Source organism: Vicugna pacos, chromosome 16, assembly GCF_048564905.1.
Source record: "Vicugna pacos chromosome 16, VicPac4, whole genome shotgun sequence".
Taxonomy (NCBI): domain Eukaryota; kingdom Metazoa; phylum Chordata; class Mammalia; order Artiodactyla; family Camelidae; genus Vicugna; species Vicugna pacos.
Window position 1 is genome coordinate 4,719,920 of NC_133002.1, and position 23,261 is coordinate 4,743,180.

Genomic DNA, 23,261 nt, shown 5'->3' on the forward strand with positions numbered 1-23,261 from the left:
CTATTCTTGAGTCTCTGTATTGATAACCATAAACATTTTGGAATCAGCTTCATGACCTGGGGGGCAAATGGGATATAAAAGGCACTAACCATAAAAGCACAGATAGGAGGCTTATATTAAAAGGACTCAACAAATGAGTGAGAAAAAAAAAACCTAACATACAGGAAAAATGGGCACTAGTTCATATGAGCACTATTCACTATAGCCCAAAACAGCAAATTATCCAAATGTCCATCAAAAACACATAACATTGCCCTGTCCGACATTCTCTAACCATCTCTAGTATTCTTTACATATCACTTGTTACCATACTACTTACTTTATTTTTCTCTCTCCACGCTAGAATGTCAGCTCAGTCAGTGCATCAGTTTTTGTCTCCTTAGATCCAAGTGTCTCAACCTTGGCCCTACTGAATCATAGGCTGGGTAAATCTTTGTTGTCAGGTGCTGATCTGTACATTATAGGATATTTAGCAACATTGTTGACTCTACCCAAATCACTAGCACCTCCTAGCACCAAGCTGTGATAACCAAAAATGTCCCCAGGCACTACCAAGTGTCCCCTGGGGGTCAAAAACACCCTTCCCCTCTCCCCTCTCAGTTAAAAAATATTGCCTTGGATTATTACTGAATTCCCAGACACTATGAGAGGAGCTGAAATATACAATAGGTACCCATACATAATATGAGTACCCAGGGGGAGGATATAGCTCAAGTAGTAGAGTGCATGCCTAGCATGCATAAGGTCCTGGGTTCAATCCCCAGTACCGCCTCTAAGAGCAAATAAATCAACAAATGAACCTAATTGCCTCCCCCACAAAATAAATAAATTTAAAAGATAACACAATCCATAAAATATAAAATCAATCATAATATGAGTACCCATAAATATTTCTCAGAAGAATATAAAGTTCTTTTAGGGAACAAAAGGGAAAAAACACTAAAATAAAGCAATTTTTGAGACAGCAGCATAGGTAATCTATAGTAAACATTTTAAAATCACACACACAGGTAAGATTTTTCCAGTAGCAGGCAAAGATTCCTTACATCTCACTGAGGTGTGCAGTAATTAATTAACTGTCAATTACATCAACATAGTCTTTGACTGCAACACATTTAAGTCTTAGTTAAACCAAAGGACTTTCCTCCATTCCCAAGATTTTGATTCAAGAAAATCATCAAGGAACACAGCCAGTGAGATTTAGCGAGGTTTTTCTTCTGGTTAAATACCGTATAGTATACACAACAAAATATTTCCCCCACAAACTTGTGGAATAATACTTGATTTGCAAACTGTCATGGTTCTTCATAATGAACTGCCTGACTTTCATCATCAATTTTGTCTTTGGGATGATCACAACACAACCGTGATCTCTTCTCAAGGCTTACTCACTGTGCACATGCCCTGTTCCACCCGAGCGGAGTAAGCATGCCTGGTCAGAATTCCACAAAGTCAGAATCTATGCAGATGTTCTTCCCCTTTTGGTTTTCCTTTAATTTGCAAATCTTGTAATCTAAGCCTGAAGTTGACTGAACCAACATTTAAACCAGTAGAGCAATATCAGCCAAAAACTCAATCTGTTTTCTATTTATATGTCAAGACTGCATCCTTTTGGTGGCTGAAAAAAAACTTGTTGTTTTGAAATGATTACACAGAAAACGGCAACCACTGTAGTTGTTTTGTGAACTGGTTCTAGAGGGAAGACGTTTATTTTAAAGGGCCTTTAGTTTAAGATTTAGAGCAGAAGGAAAAACAACTCTGAATTCAAGACTCCCACCTTTATCTTTTTAACCATATTATACTGAAGTCATCTTGAACTACATGGCAGCAAAGTATCTTACCCAATAAAAAAGATCTCAGCAATACTCAAGAGAGACTTACTACACAGAGATGTGCTTCTCCTACTGAGCACTGCGAGGGGCAGCAGTGGTGTACTGTAAAGCATGAGAAAACTGCTGTGGGTGATGGACACACTCATCATCCTGCCTGGAGAGACGGTTCCATGGGTGTGTCTACACGTGAAAATTGATCCTACTGTACACTGTAAATACATGCAGCTTGTCATGTTCCAATTACAGCTCGATAAAGATGGAAATAGATAAATACAACTAGAGCTTTCTTGGGGAATATAAACAAATTACCATTTTCCAATGAAAGTAGAGGGCTCTTTCATCATAGATACTAAGAGATACAGAACTGGGCTAGGACATGAAGCCTGACAAACCTGTAGAACAAGGAGTGGATAAACCAGGCACAGTTTTCCAACAATCACACAGGCAACGCTTTCCAACAAAAAATACTTTTTGTTCTGTATTTATATACATATATATGGATATATATGGAAAGAAATTCCTTGTAAAGAGTGTTCCCGGCTACCCTCCATATCTTTCTGACCAAATAATATGAGGTACATCTACTGCAGGCCTCACATTGTACTAAGTTCCTAAAAATATTGCCTTCTTTAATCCCTACCCAGCACAGTAGTTGCATATGAGCACCACATTACAAATAAGGAAACTAAGCCTGAAAGCCACTGAATAATTTCACTCTAGTAATTCACATTTAGGTCTGTGTGTCCCCAAAATCGTTGTTCTTTCCATTATTCTAAACTTCTATCCATGGCTTCAGGAGTATCAACAAATATTACAGGATACCAACCTTAGGCTAAATGCATATAGAAAGAAAATCATAGAACCCAAAATGAAAACCAGATCCATTCAACATAAATGTCACTATGGGTAGATTTCCTGTTAGATTAACACTACCAAAGCTGCCACTGGAAGCCCACCATCATCCAGAATATCATAATGTCAAAATTGTATTACCAAATACTATCTCTGGCACACTTTCCTTAAGTCAGATTTTTAGAAACCCCTGTAAAATTTCCTGGCTAATAGCTCAGGATTGATGGATATATACATGTGTACATGTAAGAAGAAACTGTGATGGTTTTCCTCACAGAGGTGTTCAGAAAGAGTTCAAATACATACCTGTAGCCCAAAGCAAGGTTACAGCCATAGTCCAACAGAAAGGAAAAGTGAGCTACGCATGTAATTTAAAATTTTCTAGTAACCACATTAAAAAGAAGTGAGTGAAATTAATGTTAATTTCAAATGAATATATAACATTATAACATGCTTATTAATTGTATAACATAATTAATAATGTAATATATCCACAATATCAGCACTTCAGTTGGCACCAACCATGCTTCAGTTGCTCAAGAGCCAAATCTGCTTCAACAATAGATAAAAAGAATTTCCAGCCGGCTCATACTTAGGTGTACCGATCCTAAAGAAAAGTGGTAACACACAAAATACACATATGTTGGCCCAAAGCCTTGGCTACTAATGAACTAGAAGTAAGGGCATGAGAGTGTGTGCTGGACCAGAGACGCCTGTCAGGGGGAAAGCATCAGAGAGGAATCTCGTCAGATGTTGGACGTATCCATGGTAACTTAGCGGTAAAGGAAAGATGGTAGAAAGCAGCTGAAAGAAATGCAGGTCTTACCAGAAAATCGGAGGGAGAACTGAAGTCATTGTCCCCCCGTGCTACTTAGTAAAGAAACCCTATACTTCACCGTACCTACAGAAAAAGATGCACTCCCGCCAAGTAAAGACCCAACCCCTCCAACCACAACCACTAACCTCTATAAAAATTATTTTTAACACTGCCCAAGAAAAGCTTTACTGGGTTTATCATAAAAAAAACAAAAAAGAAAACAACAACAACATTCACACAAAACTACCAAAAGAAAAACAAGGATTTAATCTTAATGAAAATATCCCTCCAAAATCCCACAAAATAGAAAACTATAACCCAAATATGCAAATACGCAAGCCTCAATGACTTTAATTCGTTCCTGAAAACTCTGCCACTAAATGAAAAGGCATTAAGTGGAAAATCATTTCCATTACTTTTAATAGGAAAAACTGTACTGAGCTCTGTTTCAATCCATATTTTCACAGAGAGAGAAAGATATACTAATTGAATATAAAAGTGAGTTAACATGATAAACATTAATTTGAAAATAGAGATTGCATTTTAACTTAAAAATAATGAAAGTTGTAGGGAGGGTACAGCTCAAGTGGTAGAGCCCATATATAGCATGCACGGGCTCCTGGGTTCAATCCTCAGTGCCTCCTCTAAAAATAAATAAATAAATGAACCTAATTACCTACCCCCCACCAAAAAAAAAGTTAAAAATTAAATAATGAAAGTTTATCATACTAGTCAAAGTACAAAGACTCTATTATAAGTGGCTGTTGATAAGGAAGGGTATCAGAGAGTCTTTTCTTGAAAGGCAAATCTACCTTCAGGTGACCTACTTTCAGGTGGACACTGAAAACCAGAATCAGACATGTCTTATGGGAACCACGGATGGCCCAAATCCCTATGCCAGGGGCCACAGCTCCCGCCAGGTAACCCTCTTGATATGGCTCTCATTATAGTTTCAGCTAATGGCTCTTTCCCCTTGCTTAGAAGTGGCAAAGGATCTCAGCTCCTTCTTACTTTATTTAAACTCTCCTCAAATTACCCAAGGTGAGGATGCCTTCTATTTCTAGCATAGGTGTTCAGGAATACATATATCATGTAATAGCAAGAAAAACAGTTCTTGAAAAAATTAAACCAGGATTCCTTTGGTTTGGTCACCTACATATAATCATTTTGGTAAGCCATCTGAGATTCGAACCAATTTCAGGATCACAAGGAAACATACAACAGTATCTATAAAAATGATCATACAACACACCACTTACGAGAGTCCACTGTTCAGATTCGACATTTTAAAATAAATACATTAAAATAAAACTTCCCCTGTTTAAAATCTTTTATCATCTTACAGATTTTTCCAGTGTGTGCTTTAAAACTGTATGGGTGTGAGTCAAGTGTGTAATATCCTGGTTCTCTGCATCACCCCTACAGGAAAACTAAAAATTTACTTGAAGTAAGTGAACGGAGTCAATGTTGCCTAATTAACATTCCTGTCCGTGGCTCCTGTTTAATAAAGGCAGTGTTATTTGAAGATACATAAGGTACCAGAGCCACGTGAGAAAAAGTACTTAAGAAGCTACAGTGATATAATCTTTTTTCAGTTGTATTATTTAATTATTTTATTTTGGTGGGGGGAGGTAATTAGGTTTATTTAGTTTTAGAGGAGGTACTGGAGATTGAACCCAAGACCTCGTGCATGCTAAGCATGCACTCTACCACTTGAGCTATATCCTCCCCCCACCATAATGACATAATACTATTTCTTTAAGATTTTATTAACATTCATAATCAGATGAACAGGGCATGCTCTATCATGCTCTGAGGTCTCTTCTAAGATAACACTAAAGTCAAGAGGTCCATGAACCATCCATGATGCTGGATAAACCAGTATTCAGACCTATATCTCATTAAAAACCTCTCTGCCTGTGTGGCAGCTCTCAGCATAAATGGTGTATCGGAGATGTAAAAGCCCACTCTTTGAAAGCAGTAAAGAGAGTCACAAAGCCACACAGAGACCCCCGTAGAAATGTAAAATACCAGTAAGATCAGCAAAGGAAAGACTGGGTGCCTGAAGGAAGGCCAAGGAATTGCTGGAAAAGCCCATGTATTAGAGCACCAAACCCTGGAAGAATGGCATAAATGTCTTTTTCCTATCTGCACAAGTAATGTCAGCCCAAACTGTCATTCCATCACACCCCACACATAACAGGATGAAATTCAGTTAAGACTGAAAATATTTAGCATCTTACGTCAAGGTTCTGTAACCTCACAACAAAAAGAAACATGGTGTTCTATTATTCCAGCAACCTCCCTTCTAGTTCTATTTAACGTAACCTTTATGTTATGATGTAAATTGAAATAGTCTCTTCGGTAACACTTCAGGACAGTGACACTGTGTTTAACCTCCACCTAAATAATTACTGCTTTATCTCAGAGGCTACCAAATATGAGCCCCATGGAATTCTGCTAATCTAACGTGACCTTTTTTGAAATATGTAATAAAATTGCAAAAAAAAAATTAATACTGTGAACTAATTGTATTATATTTAACGAATAGTCCTTAATTTTGAAAGTAAGTCTTTATTCCTACACAGCTATTAAAATTGTTTTGCTTTTTTCAAGGTAAATTTAAAAAGACAATCATTTATGATTTTTATGTTTTTGGTTTTATGGGTTTTTTTCTGATTGTTAAAATTCAACCGTATAAATATGGCCATAGAATGCTTATTCAATAAGAGATAAGGGACATTTTCTCAGTCTTTTTTTATTGAAGTACAGTTGACTCACAGTATTATATTAGTTTCAGGTGTATGATATAGTGCTTTAATACTTTTATAGAATACACACATACAGAGTTATTACAGAATATTCACTATATTCTCTCTGCTATACATATATCCCTGTAACTTATTTATTTTACAACTGGTAGACTGTGCCTCCTAATCCCCTTAACCTATTTCACCCCTCCTCCCACTCTGCTCCCCTCTGGTAACCACTAGTTTGATCTCTGTATCTGTGAGTCTGTTTCTGTGGGAAACTTTCTCACTCTTACAAGAACTTCCCAGCACCAAATGGATAATGATGTGAGTCTCTGGGTAAGACATCCTTTATCTGTATCACGAGGTGGTTACATTACATGATTCTGAAGGTTCTTTCCACTTCCCATAGTCTATGATTCTCTCTATGTAAAGATCACATCTCCACTCCAATAATGTATATAAAGTGATGCCATTATATTGGATTAACATTCTTCAAGGTCTGCAGTCAGCTGTTGAATAATGTTACTCTTTTGTGATTATTCAAAATACCCAACAAAATCCTAACCACAAACAACTGAATTACTGGAACTATTTAGCACATAATACACAACGAACTTTCATTTCCTTAGTACACTGTCCACACTTCCCCCCTCCCCAAATTATTACACAAGGCACTGACTAATCCCTGGATCAGTAGCACAATAAACATTATCTCCCTCCAAGACCTTAAATGGCTTATCTGGAATGACTATGGAATTGCATGCGCCTCCCTCTCCCTCTCTGTCTCTCTCACACACACACATGCAAACACACAAAGGAAGAAAGAACACATCACTAGAATACTAAAATCAGTGATGTTTTAATGACCGTCATGAATGCAGTAAGAGCCAGTATTCAAATTTGTGGGCTAAGCGTAATGTGTTTATATCTAAAGGATAAAATATGAGGAAAAATTGGGATTATTTCCGTAACAATTCCCTCCTTTCTTTGAAAAGGCATTAAAATGTATAAATACCCAAAAGAAAAGAAAATTTTACTCAATTTTCCCAAGAATAACTTACTAAGCATAGCAATTGCAAATATTAAGCTACCGACAATGTCCAAAGCACCTTGTGCTCAATAAAGCATTTGCCGGGGAAATGAATGGCAACAGACATGTCTTGTATGTCTCCAAAGGGTAAAAGGGGTCCTAAGATTTTGTGCACCACAGGCTTTGAAGATGTCAATACCCAGGTTCAGGACACATCGTTGCTCAGATTAAGGTATTTTCTCAACCATAAAGAAGTATTACTACCATTCAAATAAAGGACTGGTATGATAATAATAAAATGCTGTATAGCAAGCTTATTAAAATTCATTTAGCAAAAAAATAAGTAGTTTTGAGGGCCTCCTAGATAGAAGGCACTGTGCTTAGAACCAAGAAGGAAATACAGGCGAACAAGATAAAATCAGCATTCTGGAAGTGCAAGCAACATTGATGACAATATCTCTAAGCAGCCACTACATAAATGCTCCATCGCCATCTGACTCAGGCACGTCTCTTTTAATTACTTTTCTACTCTTTCCATTATTTCAGTTTTTTCCATTTCCTCCCTCAAAAGGAAGGTTCCTTCCTTTACGTCCATGAACTTGAGACTCTTCAATTCAGGCTACTTGGATGCGCTCATATCCTCTACTTCTTCAAGTGCCTCTCACTTTTTGTTACTTTATTTAAAAATTGGAAGCAGGGGAGGGGACCTTCACATTAGACGTAAGTTGCGCTGCATGTCTTAAAATAAGAATGTTTCTTAAATTAGCTATTTCCATTTTTCAGTAGCCCTGTTTATTGAATATTACTGCTATAGTATAAAGGAGATCCCCTTTGCATTTACTAACAATGTGCTAAAATAAAGGAAAAAATTAACCAAGGAGGTCCCTTTACACTTTAAAAAATTCCAACTAAGTAGCTACAAAGGAATATGCATCACACTAATATAACAATAAAAGTAGAAACAACAACCAAAGTATATGCCACTCCTAAAAAGTCACCTGCTTAAACACAACCACTCCACTTATCTGAAAATAACTGGTTAGAAAACAGAAAAGTATAAATGCATAAACCTGAGGTATAGGACACCCTGAATACAAAACCCATTCCTTCTACAAACTTGGCAAACAAGGCAAAGTTCCACTACTGTGAGTGAACCTCCCTCAGCTTCAGTCTCCTCCTTTATAAAATGAGGATCCTTCACAGGGTTGTAAGATTAAAGGATGTTACGCCGGAGGAAACATTTAACAGACACAGGCATTTAACATTTGCCTTCCATTCCCTGGTGCTATAATATGATACACAACAAGCATTTATCTCATTAAAAATGTGGGTTGTAACTTTTTCTTAATCCCAAAATCTGGGAAACAGATTCTAAAAGAATTCACTGATAACTTAAATTTCTCTGTTAGTATAGTCAAATTTGGGGTTACTAAAAAGTGTCTATTCAGTATTACTTTCTGCTAACCTAGTGGAAACACATAGAATAACACTTAAGATATATATATGCTCATATACAAATCACTTGCTCAGATTAGGGAGAAAATTCTCTTCACCAACGACTGTAATGTAACACTTAAAAAAACAGAACACAATCCTCTACAAAAATGTCCTTCTTGAGATTGTAAACATTTTGACAAAGATGATACACACAATAGTTTGCTTTATTCTAATCAGATCAGCAAATAAATAAGTGAAAACAAAATGAGTATTTCCTACCAGCCTCTTACATTAGAAAGAAAGGTATAAACAAGAGAGGAAAAAATTTAAAAAAAAAAAAAAAGACATGCAGGGAAGGGAGCACTTGTATACAATAATACCAGGATACATCACCTTAGAATTTACAGCTCATGAGATGGCTTATGCACTTAATTCAAAAGTTTCTTTGCATTTATCTATCAAAAAACATTCATAAAACAACCCAGCAAATAATACAGACATAAAGCAGTCTCCTGCCAGAATGACCCCCTTACTATGAAATAAATTAAGGAGCAGAAATGGGTTGGGCGTGAGGGGAGACAAATACCTACAAGAGATTATTTCAAATAGGAAAATACTATTTTAATCAAGACTATATTCATCACCCCTGCGGTGATTAATTTTATGTGTCAACTTAGCTGGGCCACAATAACCAGATTTGGTCAAATATTATTCTAGATGTTTCTGTGAAGGCATTTTTTAAAATACGATTAACATTTAAATCAGTAGTAAAGCAGATTATGCTCCACAATGAGTGGGACTCATCCAATCAGTTGAAAGCTTTAACAGAATTTAAAAGCTGACTTCCTTGGAGGAAGACAGAATTCTGTCTTTGGACTTAAGCTGCAAATCTTCCCTCAGTCTCCAGATTTTGGATTTGCAGCTTTCCCAATCACATGAGCCAATTTCTTAAGACCAATCTCCCACTGCCCCCTCTTCCTCATACACATACATCCCATATCCTACTGGTTCTGTCTGGGGAACCCTAACTAACATAACCCACACACCATCATTTCCATCCTTCAATCAGTGATCTCATCGCCAACTATATGTAACCACCTCATCCTTCCTTTTTTTGTCTTATTTTTTGATAAAGTGATACCTCAATAAACGAATTCTATAAAAATTAAAATTATTTCCACAAGGAAAGGAAAATCTTTGAAAAACTGCAAACCAAACACAGCAGTTGCACCTGAATTACAGCGGCACCAGGAAAACACCAGGAAAAGTGAAGTCAACAAAGTTTCCTTCTACCACAGTAGCTTCCCCTCCTGTCTGTGGTTCCCCTTCCTTTTCGGCTCCTTGTCAACACATCAGTCCCTCCCTGATCCTTGTGCTGACTTGAATATTGTGTTGTGTTCCTGCAGCAAGTTTATTACTTCACCTTTTGTATCTCTTCAACTCCAGAATTTTCCTTTGGTTTTTCTGTAATTTCTAAATTCTTACTGCGATCCTGTATTTGTTGAGTCACTGTTACTATACTATCCTTTAATTCCAGAAACATGGTTCATCTAGTTCTTTGAACATATTTCTAACAGCTGCTTTAAAAGCTTGTCTGCAAAATTTAACATTGGAAACAATCAGAAACAGTTTGTATCATCCACTTTCTTTTCTCAATATACCACACTTTCCTGTTTCGTGGCATGTGTCATAATTTTCTGTTGAAAGCTAGATGTGTCACATAATATGGTACTATTCTGGAAATCCATCTTCCTCCACAATGTGCAATTACTAATGCCTCTACTCTTCTTTAAGTCTTCTTTTCATTTTAAAGCCTGATTTCCTGGGGGTTGCCCCCTGTGTCTTTATAGCTTAGTTTTTAGTCAACGATTCGAAAGAGATATGCTCAAACACCCTGAGTTAATAAAGGTTGTCATTCTCTCCAAAAGGATCTGTGTGTGGGCAGGGGAGCCCATTCAACAGGCAGAATATTTTCAGCCACCAGATTTTAGCTTCCCCTGGATGCTTTCATGGCTCCTCAGCTAACCGTGACTTTAGGTAAAAGAGCCACTGGCCCTCACAACTCATATGCCCCCAAGACCATAACTTCCATGGACAATGCCCTGGGCACTCTGGAAGAATAAACCAAGCTGGAAGGAGAAAGGGTGCAGTGTGATGGGAGCAGCCCCAGGCATGAATGCCACAAATTCCCATTGTCACTGCTTAATATTTACCAGTTTCTCAAACATAGAAACTTTTCACACTGTTGGAAGGTTCTGGTTGAGTTCCAGAGCACTGAAGTGGTTGTTGTTACCTGTTTTGCAGATGACCTGAGTTCCAAGTCACAATCCTCCATCTTTCCTATTTATACCACTTTCTGTTCTACTGCTGAAGCTTTACAATCTAAGTCCCTACTCTTCTACATGTACTGCCAAACTGTCCACTCCTTTAGATCCAGCATACGCTGTGCCTTCCTCATGAGGCCTTCACCCATTAATCCATGCACACTGATCTCTGCTTTCTCTGAATTCCTATTACACATCATTATTTCACAATCATTTTCTCTGTGCTATGTTTTTGTTTTCAGCAACATCCTTGAGTCTTTGGGACAAGGAATTAGGTTTTCACGTTTCTGTATCCTTACCCCATACCTGGTATAATGGTTGAGTACACGGAAAATTTTTGCCTACTTCCAAAAATTTACATTGGAAGAAAAGTGCCTTGTAGCCCACGTAATCGAACCATCTCCCTAGAAAACAATTAAGACCACAAAGTGGGGAGGGTAAAACTCAGTGGTAGAGTACACGCCTAGTATGCACAAGGTACTGGGTTCAATCCCTAGTACCTCCATTAAGACAAATAAATAAGCCTAATTACGTCCCCCAACAACAAAGAAAGAGACCCCAAGATCTAATCGTGCTATACCATTTGCACATTCTTCCCTTCTCCACTGCATCCGTGACCTAGAGCACACTATGGGCTGAAAACACATGGCAGGAACTATTGGTTGCCAAGCCTAATATTCATTTTGATCCTCTTCCTAAAGTCTCTGAGATGCACTAACTGAAAAGATGGCAGCCATCGTGAGATCCTTAAGGAACGGGTCATAGTCTAAAAGATGTCACAGCTAGAGAGAATCTAGGTCATTAATGACATATCACAGAAACATTTCACTAGCTCTGGACTGCCGACCCTCAAACTTCGATCACATGGTTCGTACAGGCCATTGTAACTTTACCAGCAGCTGAAGACTGTTCTTAATTGGAACTGAACAGTAAAAAGGTCACTGTAAACCTGATAACTAAATCACGATAAGCCTCTGAGAAGAAAGAATAGTGTTCCCATTTAATGCATGAAGAAAGTAGGTAAAAAATCTGAATTCATGAATAATACCATTTAATCATCTTAGTTCATAGCCCTCTTATTGTCCCAAACGCAACCAGCATGAAATTAAGAATATGCCATCTTGGGTTTGTATCCACATATCCACTGTGTGAATTCAGTGCCTCACTTTTTCAAAACTGTAAAACAGGAATAGGAATGGTATCTATTCCATCGTGTTGCTTTAAGAAATAATAGAGAAAATTCATGCAATGCCTTTAAAGCTGTGTCAGGCACGTGCTACAACAATAAATGTGATAGTTAATGATGAAGAAGATGATGATTATCATCTAATAGTAACTTCTAACTGACAGTAGATGGCCATGAAAATTAAAACTATCAAAAAACACATAAACTAAAAAATACTCTTAATTATGCTAAACTTTTATTTCAAGACTGAATTCTGATACACCACTGAGTTTCTTTTGTCTCCTGCTATCATTCCACATATGAGAAACAGTGAGAAGAAAAGTAGAAACAAGGCCTCCGTGACAAAAACCCAAAATATGTTATTACTTCCCTTCCGTTCTCTCTTATAAGAGCATAGTCTTAAGGTAAACAAAGACTTTAAGGCATCAAAGTTCCCCTTCTGAAATAATACAAAATTTTAATGGTGGCTCAAAGAACTTTTTTTTTAAATTTCCTTACCCAGAAGATCCAGTGCTCTTACAAACACCAAGGAGGGGCCTTTTTTCAGCAAAGTTGTCACACTTTTGAGCACCTAATAAAGAACATAAAATAAAATGTAATATAAAACTTTGAGAACTATTCTTGCATATTTCCCATTAATTTCATTCTCAAAATGTTTACAGCTAAAGAGATGCCAAAACAATATAAATATTAGTATTAATCTGTTTTTAAAATTGAAATCAACATTCTAAATCTTTATTTTAATTGGCAACTTCAATTTTATACACTTTCTCCATGAGATCAGAAAATGACCCCCAATTGTACCAATTACCTAAAACTAGTATGATCTTGATGTCAAAACTAAAGGGAAATCACAACAACAACAAAAACTTTAATTAGAGGTAATTTTCTATATATATAAATGTAAAAATCCTTTAAAAAATTAAAATGGCAATGTATTTGAAAAAAATTAAATCTTATAACCAAGATGGATTTACCCAAGCAAGTTATAACTTCACATTATGAAACCTATTAATGTTATTCACAATATTAACATTTCAGCAGATGCAAAAAATATTCATAAAATTCTATACCTAGTCATAAGAACAAAAGAAAACAAAAATAACTTTTCTTAACTCAATAATGATCACCTAAAAAAGACCTACAATAAATATTATAGGTAATGCTTCAGAGCACGCTCATTAAAACCAGTAATAACAAAAGGATGCCCAGTCTAACTGCTCTTATCTAACCCTATGCTGAAAGTCCTAGTCAGGATAATTATCATAAAAGAACTCAACAGTATTACTGGATATGAAACTAATATAAAAACAGCAACAGATAGAAAAGTAAAATCAGAAAACACAAAAAGCTCTGAACCATTAAAAAAAAATGTTAAATTTCCACTTAAAACTATTTTGAAAATCTGTATTGAAACTTTCTAATTTTTAAGAAGTGATAAAAATATTTGTTATATTTTTAAGATTTTTTTTAATCTTTCAGAAGTAAATGAAACATGACTGGCCAAAAAATGATGGGTTCTTAGAGATATTTACAGTATTTTCATTGCTTTTGAATGTAGAAATTTTCTATTTCAAATTTTTTAACTGTATTGATAAACATTGACCTTTACCTAAGAGCTTCTCAAAAATTTCTGTAAAACTCTGCCCATAGCCATCAAAATTATAAATGTTCATACCCTTTGATAGAGAAACAGCACTGCTAAGATTTCACTCTACACGTATATTCAGCCATGATGAAAATAACTGTTATATAAAATTATGCATGATAGTACTGTTTATAACCCCAGAAGACTAATAGAATCCGAATGGACAAAGGAGTATTTCCTACAACTGTAAAAAAATGAAGAAGTGCTCTATGAAGACAGGGAATGGGATCCAAAACAGTAAACAGAAAAAGGAGACTATATAAAACAGGAAGATAAAAAATAATGTCCCATCTTTTCTTTAACCAAGAGAAAGACACACACATACACACACAGACACACACACACACACACACACACACTCACTCACTGCAAGGATACATTAAAAAATCTTACCTAAATGAGAGGGAGAATGGGAAAAGTGGAAGACAGGGAACAACAATGGGAGGACCGTTTTCACTGTACATCTATTTTATACTTTTCAGTTTTCAAACCACTTGAATATATTAATTCCCCTCCAAATTTTACTGTTTTTAAATAAAGAGACAAATAAATGGCAGAAGTGGTATTTCAACCTCAGATAAGCTAGGAGACTACACGTGTATTTCACTTTATTTTTTCTGAAAATTCCAATAAATTCCAGTATTAAATCAAATATGATTTTAAAATATACAGTAAAAATAATCAAGTTTGGGAAATAACTGAGTGAAGACTAACTTAGCAGCCCTAAGTAAAATTTCAAGCCAGAGCTGGGAAAACTAAAACCTGAGACATAAACTACTATTTCACACCTGATAACACCAGGTACACCTGAGATGGACTGTGCAGGGCAATGAAGATAAAATGAAGAGGACACGGTATAGGTTATGTGAAAAACACTAAGGTCCTAAGACCTTTACTCTGCTAGGCAACTCACCCTCCCTATTCCCAGAAGACTGAAAGGCTATTCTCTACAGAGGGTAAGACAGGGGGACACCATGCACAGGTGAATACAGATTTTTAAACGGTGGGTGGGGAGTTGCAGGGAGACGGAATTCAGTGAAGCATTAATACATGGAAGCAGCCCTTCCTCAGCATCCGTCTCCCTCCCCGAATTGTGGGTCCGGACGCTAACGCAAGAACTTTGTTCTTGTAAAGTTAGGAGCTTATAAATCACTTTGCTTGTAAGTCTTCTCTGCAGAACTTAGTAAATCAGTCCATAAAGAAAAACTAAAAGATACTGTCAGAGGGCTCCAAAACATGGCACAACCAAAGCACCCTCAAAAGGTTAAAAGCTGACAAACACACAGTGCTTTCAATCAGCTTTTTAGTTTGCAGCTTACAAATAGATCCAGGCAACCAAAGATTAACAATCACCTGGAAAAGTGACTAATTCTATACAGGAAGAAAATATCAAAAAATTTTAAACTGTCATCAATAATTTTAAGAATATGAGATGACCATTCGTGAAACAGTAAGAATGCAAAGAAAAATTGACACAGAGAATAAAGGAGCGCTCTGGGAAATTAAAAGCAAGGTGGGCATTATTTAAAAACTCAAAGCAAGGGTCAGAGGAAACTTCCTAAAGAATAGAGCAAAAAACCACAAAAAAAAGAGGAAAATGGCATTAATTTATACACACAAACACATATCCAAGAGAAATATTAAAGGACAGTCCCAACATAGTGAGGAATTCCAAAATGAACAGAGAAAAATAAAGAGGAGGAAAGAATCAAATATGAGTCAATGAATATGAATCAAATATAAACAAATATGAGTTATGAGCGCCTTGAGGGTCTAGCACAATAAATTCAACAGGCTAACCCCAATGTGCAGTGTTAAGCTAAACGTGTTAAGAAGGAAGGAGACATAAATAGGTAGAGCAGAGAGGTTGTAGAGGAGAGGTAAACTATTCTGTATGATACTACAACAGTGGGTACATTTCCTTACACATTTGTCAAAACCAGCACGATGTATGCCACCAGTAGGGAACCCTAATGCAAACTATGGACTTAACACTGCCAAACTGTGGAATTAAAAGTTTTTAACAATTTAAAGATGGTGAATTTTATATTATGTGATTTTCACCACAATTTTGAAAAAGGTACAAACAAATAAGTTGTGTGCTTGCATACATGTGTGCCTATGTGGGTGTGTAGTTAGACATGGGGACAGATATTCAGTTACATTAAGTACTAAAGACATAAACACATAAAGATAAATACCCATTTCAGGATAGGCATACACCTCTTTGGGGTTTAGGATGGGGACAATATTTGGGAGAGGTTGCCAGGGGACTTTTGCACTAGTAACAATGTATCACTTCTTGGCTGGGTGGTAAACATAATAATAATCCATGTTAATGAGTCCCTCCAAAAGTAAGGAGGTTTAATCCAGAGGAGGACAGGTTAATGGCTACACATTTAGATTGTGATCTGACATAATATACTTTTAAATTGTGATTACAATAATCATACTAAATAAGTTAAGACAAGTTCTACGACCCATTGATAGACTGTACTATTACACCTACATAGGATAAAGATAAAAAGTATAAACAAGTGTTGATGAATAAAGTTCTCCACAACTATGTTAAATTTTGAGAAGCATATAACAGTGTCTACTCTTCACTAAACATTAATTTACTATGGATTGTGTGCTTTTACCCTTGCTAAACAAATCAATCCGAGTTCACAATTAACAATATGACTTTCAAACGAAGCACAAGTTAAAAATTAACTGGTCCAAAGCCCATAATATTTATGTTTCAAATGAATTATAACTGAACTTCATCTATGCAAGGCCAATCCTTCACCCCTACATATTTCACCTTCACTTTTAACAATACCTATTTTCCCTCTGCTTCCAGGTGTTTTGACAAGATCTTTATGGTTTATACCTGCAGTATACACACCAATTCGATATTCTGATAAATGAAACATCATGTCTTTAAAATGCAAATAATACTGACAAGAATGGTTTGATTGTTTTTGCGTTTCTTAAACCTGAATTGAAGAATTCCACTGGTTACCACTGACCTACTAGGGTGCATCAGTCCTACCGACCTTACCTTGTAGGTCGGTCACCTGACACTTACTAAAGATTAATACTCTTCATGGATATTCAGAAAAGGTAACCAAGCAAAAAATTTAAACTACAAAATAATGCCCTCATTTAAGAACATAAAGCCAAAAGCACACATTCTACGAGTAAAGGCAATAAGTAAACAAATCATAACAAATCATCCAAATTTCTTTGAGGCATGCTGTACAGTACATTTTTTCAAAGTTGGAAAACCATGTAACAAAACCTTAACTCTGCCTTAAATAGTTTCATTGTGGATAGTTTGAATAGATACAATTGTTTTTTAAAGTGTCTATATAAAAATTCTACAATCTCATGAACACTGTAGCTATTAACCTGATTTTTCTTGCAATATAAATAGCAAGTACTCTCCATGATGCCTAATGGAGTCATCACCCTCCATAATGTAATCCTCCAAATTGTGGAGGATTAACTTTTTATATATAAAATTGTGTTTATTTGCATGTACAATAGAGAGAATGACGTTACACACACCTGTTCTACAGCATTTAACAGAATGTAGCATGATGATTGAAATGAAAAGCGGTTAGCCAAATCCATCAAATATAAAAACTATTGCAATCCTGTTGCAAAGTCCTTTTGTTAAACTCCTTTTATTCTAAATCCTTTTAATTCTGTCCTATAACACTAAAACATTTATAAAAAGCTTAAAATCCTAATAAATCGCACAATTAAAGTAATGAAAATGGGCTTGCTCACCAAGTCACCAACTCCTCTCTCCCCCTCAACAAAATTCAAGACACTTTGCATGTCAATAAATGTAAAGTAATAGCCCCCACCATACACGCTCATTTAAACTAAAGAGTTTAAGCTCACGAATCAGCCTTAAAGATTTCAAGATACCAAACAGAAACCACTTCTGCTTGGATCCAAAACCATATCAAGAGGCAAATAAACGTCCAACTGATAATAAAATAGTCCAGCGCTACATTTTTCATGTTGAGGATTGTATCTGGAAAATAAGAGATTTTACACAAAAGTATGATAATACTAATGAATTTTAACTGAGAATGCCTCCTGCAGAAAGATTCCATGTTCATTTTATCAGATAAACTGCTTCCAAGTCCTCCATTCCAATTATTTTATTCTTTTAGAAAACATTTAATTCAATCAGATTTGTCCACATCCATCTTCCCCAACAGATACTCTCAGTGTATCTATACAGCCCAGAATTGATTCCTCTGCTACCCGGGGACACTAAGAAAATCTACTGTCAGAAAACGATCAACCAGAACTCTGCTGAAAAATGAGTAAAATTATTGATAAAGGCTAATGTATGTAATCTTTTAGTGCTTTAATTCTTTCATCGGTAAAGTGGAGATAAGTACCAATACCTCACATAGGATGTTGTGAGGATCTAAAGATAAAAAAATAGGATGGACTAAGAAGGTGCTGCAACATCTAAGAACTCAGAAAACTTTATGCAATTATTATCATCGCTGGCAACCCCTGTATGGTGAATCTATTCATATACTTCTCTGGTTAAAACAAAAAAACACTCACATCCTTAACTCCTTTTTTGCTCTTCTACCAATATCTCTCTGATTTAACCCTCTTCCCTGCTCATCCACACTGGAATATGCCAAGCACACTCCTGACTCAGGAACGCCACATTTTCTGCTCTTTCCTTGGAATTAACCAGTTATACACTAGTCGGCTCCACAGTTCATTTGTATACTTCTTACAGGACGTTGCTAAAACATTTTCCAATCAGAAAGATCACCCTCCATCATGCTCCAGGTCCTTACCCTAATTTGTTTTGCTTCAAAGCACTTTACAGTGTCTCATGTTATATACGTTCCATTGATTTATCTGTCTCATAACAGTGGTGACTTAGAAGACCTGTATGGCAAAGTTCACAGCAGCTTTATTCATAATAGCTCAAAAGTATATGTTCAATCCAACAGAAAAATGAATAACTAGAGATATATATATATATATATAAAATATTCATAAAATGGAATACTACTCAGCAATAAAAAAGAAAGATGTACTGATACATGCAACACTAACAGGTACAGGGAAAACTACTACTCTAAAGTACAAGAAGTCAGAAAATAACATGCTTCTGAGGGGATGAGGATGACTGGGAAAGGGAATGTGAGAACTTCCCAGAATAACAGAAATAACCTGTCTTTACAGAGGTATAGGTTACATGAGTGCATGTATTTGTTAAAATTCAAACTGCAACAGGTCAACCTCTGTATTTTTCTACTGTTAATTACACCTATATTAAAAAATTGAAGCAAAGTTGTTCAGTGGCAAAGGAAATAAACTGTGTGCATAATATTAGTGGTGGTTGATGAGAATGTCAAGAACAGAGGTAGGCTTTTCCCTCTTTTTTATCTAAAATGTGACCAAAATATTAGAAATTAGGGGAATAGTATACATACAGCAGTTTACTGTCCTACTCTTTCCATCTTTTTGGGAGTTTCACATTTTTGTTTTTTTTTAACATTTTTTTATTGAGTTATAGTCATTTTACAGAGTTTTATGTTTTTTGTGGAAAGAAGTTGGAATTGAAAGGATAAACATAAAGATGTACAATATGACATCAAAAATCATCAAATGAGTTTAAAAATATAGATCTTTTAGAATGAGTCTGAAGTTAAACGACTATCAGTTTACATACAAGGGGTTGAAGATCGACATACATGAACCTCATAACAATAACATATCAAAAACCTACAATAGATAACACCCCTCAAAAAATCACACCACAAGGGAAGAAATTAAAAGAAGCAGACAGAATTAACACAAAAACAGCCAGAAAACAAGGAACAAAATGGCAGTGAGTACATATATATCATATCGATAATCACTGTAAATGTCAACAGACTCGCATAGTAAACAATCTTATGGTACCAGTGAGAGGGGGTGGGAAGGGATAAATTTGGGAGCTTGAGATTTACAAATGTTAACCACTATATATAAAAATCGACTTTTAAAAAAGTTTCTGTTGTATAGCACAGGGAACTATGTTCAATATCTTGTAATAATGTTTAATGAAAAAGAATATAAAAATGAGTATATGTATGTATATGCATGACTGGGACATCGTGCTGTACACCAGAAACTGACACACTGTAACTGATGGTTTCTTCAATTAAAAGAAAATTTTTTTTTTTTAAAGAAGGGCTATCATCAAAAAGTCCACAAATAACAAATGTTGGTAAGGATGTGGAGAAAAGGGAAGCCTCCTACAGGGTTGGTAAGAATGTAAACTGGTGCAGCCACTGTGGAAAATAGTATGGAGGTTTCTTTAAAAAACAGTAATTTGAAAAGCACCTAGACTGTATGTGAAGGAGACTGATTTGCTAGTTTAAAAGTAACTGCTGGAGGGGCGAGGGACAGCAGAATCTCTCCTGGGAGGGAGAGGCACTGGTGGCCGTCACTGCACTCTCCTCCCACCCAGCCTGCATAGGTGGTGTGCCCCGACCTTGCTGAGGCAGGCAGGGGAAGTGGGGGCTGCACTCTGCCACTGCCTTGCTGAAGCCAGAAAGCGCAGGGGGTTGCAGTGCTCCACCACTGCTGGCTGGAATGGATGAGCAGGAACAGACACGGCATTCTCTTGCTCCCTAGCTAAATTTAGGGACTAAATTCAGCCACCCTGGCTGGGGCTGACAAGCACGAGCAGTGTGGCATTCTCCCGCTCCCAGTCTAAAACCTGCACGGCTGCACTGCTCCAACCAGAGGCACGTGTAGTCAAGGCATTTTCCCACTGCCCTGGGAAAGCTGGAGAGCCTGCCTCACTCCGGACACTCTCCAGCTGCCTTACTGTTAAAGCCAGCAGGCATGTGCGATCCACACAAGGACCACCCCCTTGACTGCCTGGCCCTGTTGGACAAGGCGGCTGACGTTACTCAGCTCCAGGGGACTGTAACAATCAAAAAGACACTTCTTGGCAGGCCACCACCCCGAGGGCACTGCACAGAAAACCAAATGAAATACAACCCCAGTCTTCCTGTGAAAGGGGCCTATTTACTTAGCCTGGAGCGTCAGCCTGAGGGACAGGTTTCGAGTTTCCCACACACCCAGGAGCTAGGGAGGTGCTCCCGGGAACAAAAGCAGGGAGATGCCAGCCCTGTGCTCTCCTCTGACCTTGCTACAGTTCTACCTTCCAGAAGGGAGCTTATACAGTCATCTAGAGCCCCAATTCTGTAACTGTTTCCCAAGGAACACCTACAGCTCCCGTGGACTGGAGGCCAGTGGGGATTACAACTGTAATATAATCTGCATTTATTTTCATGCTGCCTGGGGGTCTGGCTTCCAATCAGTCAGAAACTAGGTGCTAAATGAGATTCTTCCTGTTAAAACACTGACAGATCTTGGCACACTCCCAACAATGGGAGTCATACCAAGAATAAACCACAAAGGTTCGAGAGACAATCAAGAGTTAGGGCAAGGTGGATAAAGGCCACAAGGCCACTCCTTCAAGACTGAAAGAGACAGCTGTTCTGAATAACATGGAGAAACATGTTCCAAACAGAAGAATAAGACAAAACTTCAGAAAAGGACCCTAATGATGTAGAGAATTAAAGAATTAAAAGTAACGGTCATAAAGATGTTCACCAAACTTTAGAGAAGAATGGATGAACCCAGTGAGAACTTCAAAGAAGAGGCAGAAAATACAAGAAAGTACCAAACAGAAGTTGTAAAGCTGAAGAATACGATAACTGAACTGAAACAGTGGAGGGGTTCAAAAGCAGACTTGATGAAGCAGAAGAACAGACCAGGGAGCTAGAAGATAAAGCAATGGAACTCATCCAGACAGGGCAGCAAAAAGAAGTAAGAATTTTTAAAAATGAAAATTACTTAAGGGACACATCAGGCAGCATGAGGCAGAAAAACACTGTCATTATAGGGGTCTCAGATGTTGAAGGGAGAGAGGAAAGGGCAGAAAACTTATTTGGAAAGAACAATGGCTGAAAACTTCCCTAGCCTGGGGAAGGAGACAGATAGCCAGGTCCAGGAAGAACTGAGTTTCAAATAAGATGAACCCAAAGACATCCACATCAAGACATGTTACAATTAAAACATCAAAAGTTAAAGACAGAGAAACTTAAAAGCTGCAGGAGAAAAACTAAATTGTTGCATGTAAGGGAAACCCCATAAGGCTATGAGCAGGTTTCTCAGCAGAAACTCTGCAGCCCAGAAGGAAGCGATATGACATTCAAAGTGCAGAAAGGAGAAAACTTCCAACCAAGAATACTCTACCGAGCAAAGCTGCCATTCAGAATGAAAGAGTTTTCCAGACAAGCGAAAGCCCCAGGAGTTCATCACTTCATAACTGGCCTTATTAAGAAAAGTTAAAGGGACTTCATTAGGTTGGGAAAAAAAGAAGAAAAAAATGGGCACTAATTGATAACAAGAAAACAAATGAGAGAAAAATCTCACTGGAAAACGTAAATATCGAATAAGTTGGTTTTTTTTAATATGTGGACTTTTTTCCAAAAATATTATAATACACCATGTTCCAGTAAACATGTCACAGCCTACATATCAAATAGCCACCAAGAACACTTTTTAAAGAGAATTACACCATCCTTGCAAGGTTTAGAGAAAAGCTCAGTGAGGGGTAGAACAATGTGTTTACAATCAAGGCAGCATTAAGACAAGTTAAAAACATGAGTCATATATTAGCCAAAAAGTATACTACAAAAATTATATTTAGATGTTTATTCAATATCTGCCCAGAAAAAAACTACTTTGGACACAAGACAATTTTACAATAAATATGTGTTAACATGTACACCACCTGTAGTTTATCTGCCCACACAACCATATGCTATTCACAGCATTCACCCAACACACATGCATAAACCACTCAGTTCCAGCCAAAAGAATCCTACTGCCTGGTCAAATGCCAGAGTTAGTCTTTTTACATGATAGGTAATTATATCCTCTTATAAAGAGCTATAAAACTTCTTATGCCACCCAGGGATCAACTCTACCAACTTGTAAACTTTGGGAATTTGCCCAGTTCCTTTAAAGATTTACAGACTGCAGGGAAATAAATCTTGCTGAATAACACAAAGTTCTTGTACCAATTTCCCAACATAACAATATCTAAGAAATGAGAACAAAACCACAGAGTGTCAAAGTTAATAATGTATAGATGGATCTCTACCACTTTGTGGCAAAATATTCCTGAGGAAATAATCTCACTTGAAAATAAAATGATTAATTGGACTTTATTTAAATTAAGATGATGAAAAGATAAGCCATGGATTTAAAAAAAAATTCAAATTAGACATCCAACAAAGGACTTAAACCCAGAATATGTAAAGAGCTCTCTATT

General features: G+C 36.8%; 1 protein-coding gene across 18 annotated transcripts in view; it reads right to left on the minus strand.

Moving 5' to 3' along the window:
- BCAS3 (BCAS3 microtubule associated cell migration factor) overlaps positions 1-23,261 on the minus strand; it is a 480,755-nt gene that overhangs the window by 398,766 nt on the left and 58,728 nt on the right. For all 18 annotated transcript variants that reach the window (XM_015247130.3, XM_015247132.3, XM_072940262.1 and 15 more), the window contains exon 7: positions 12,730-12,802. In XM_015247130.3, the coding sequence (XP_015102616.2) occupies positions 12,730-12,802 (73 nt within the window). The remainder of the gene's footprint in view (positions 1-12,729; positions 12,803-23,261) is intronic.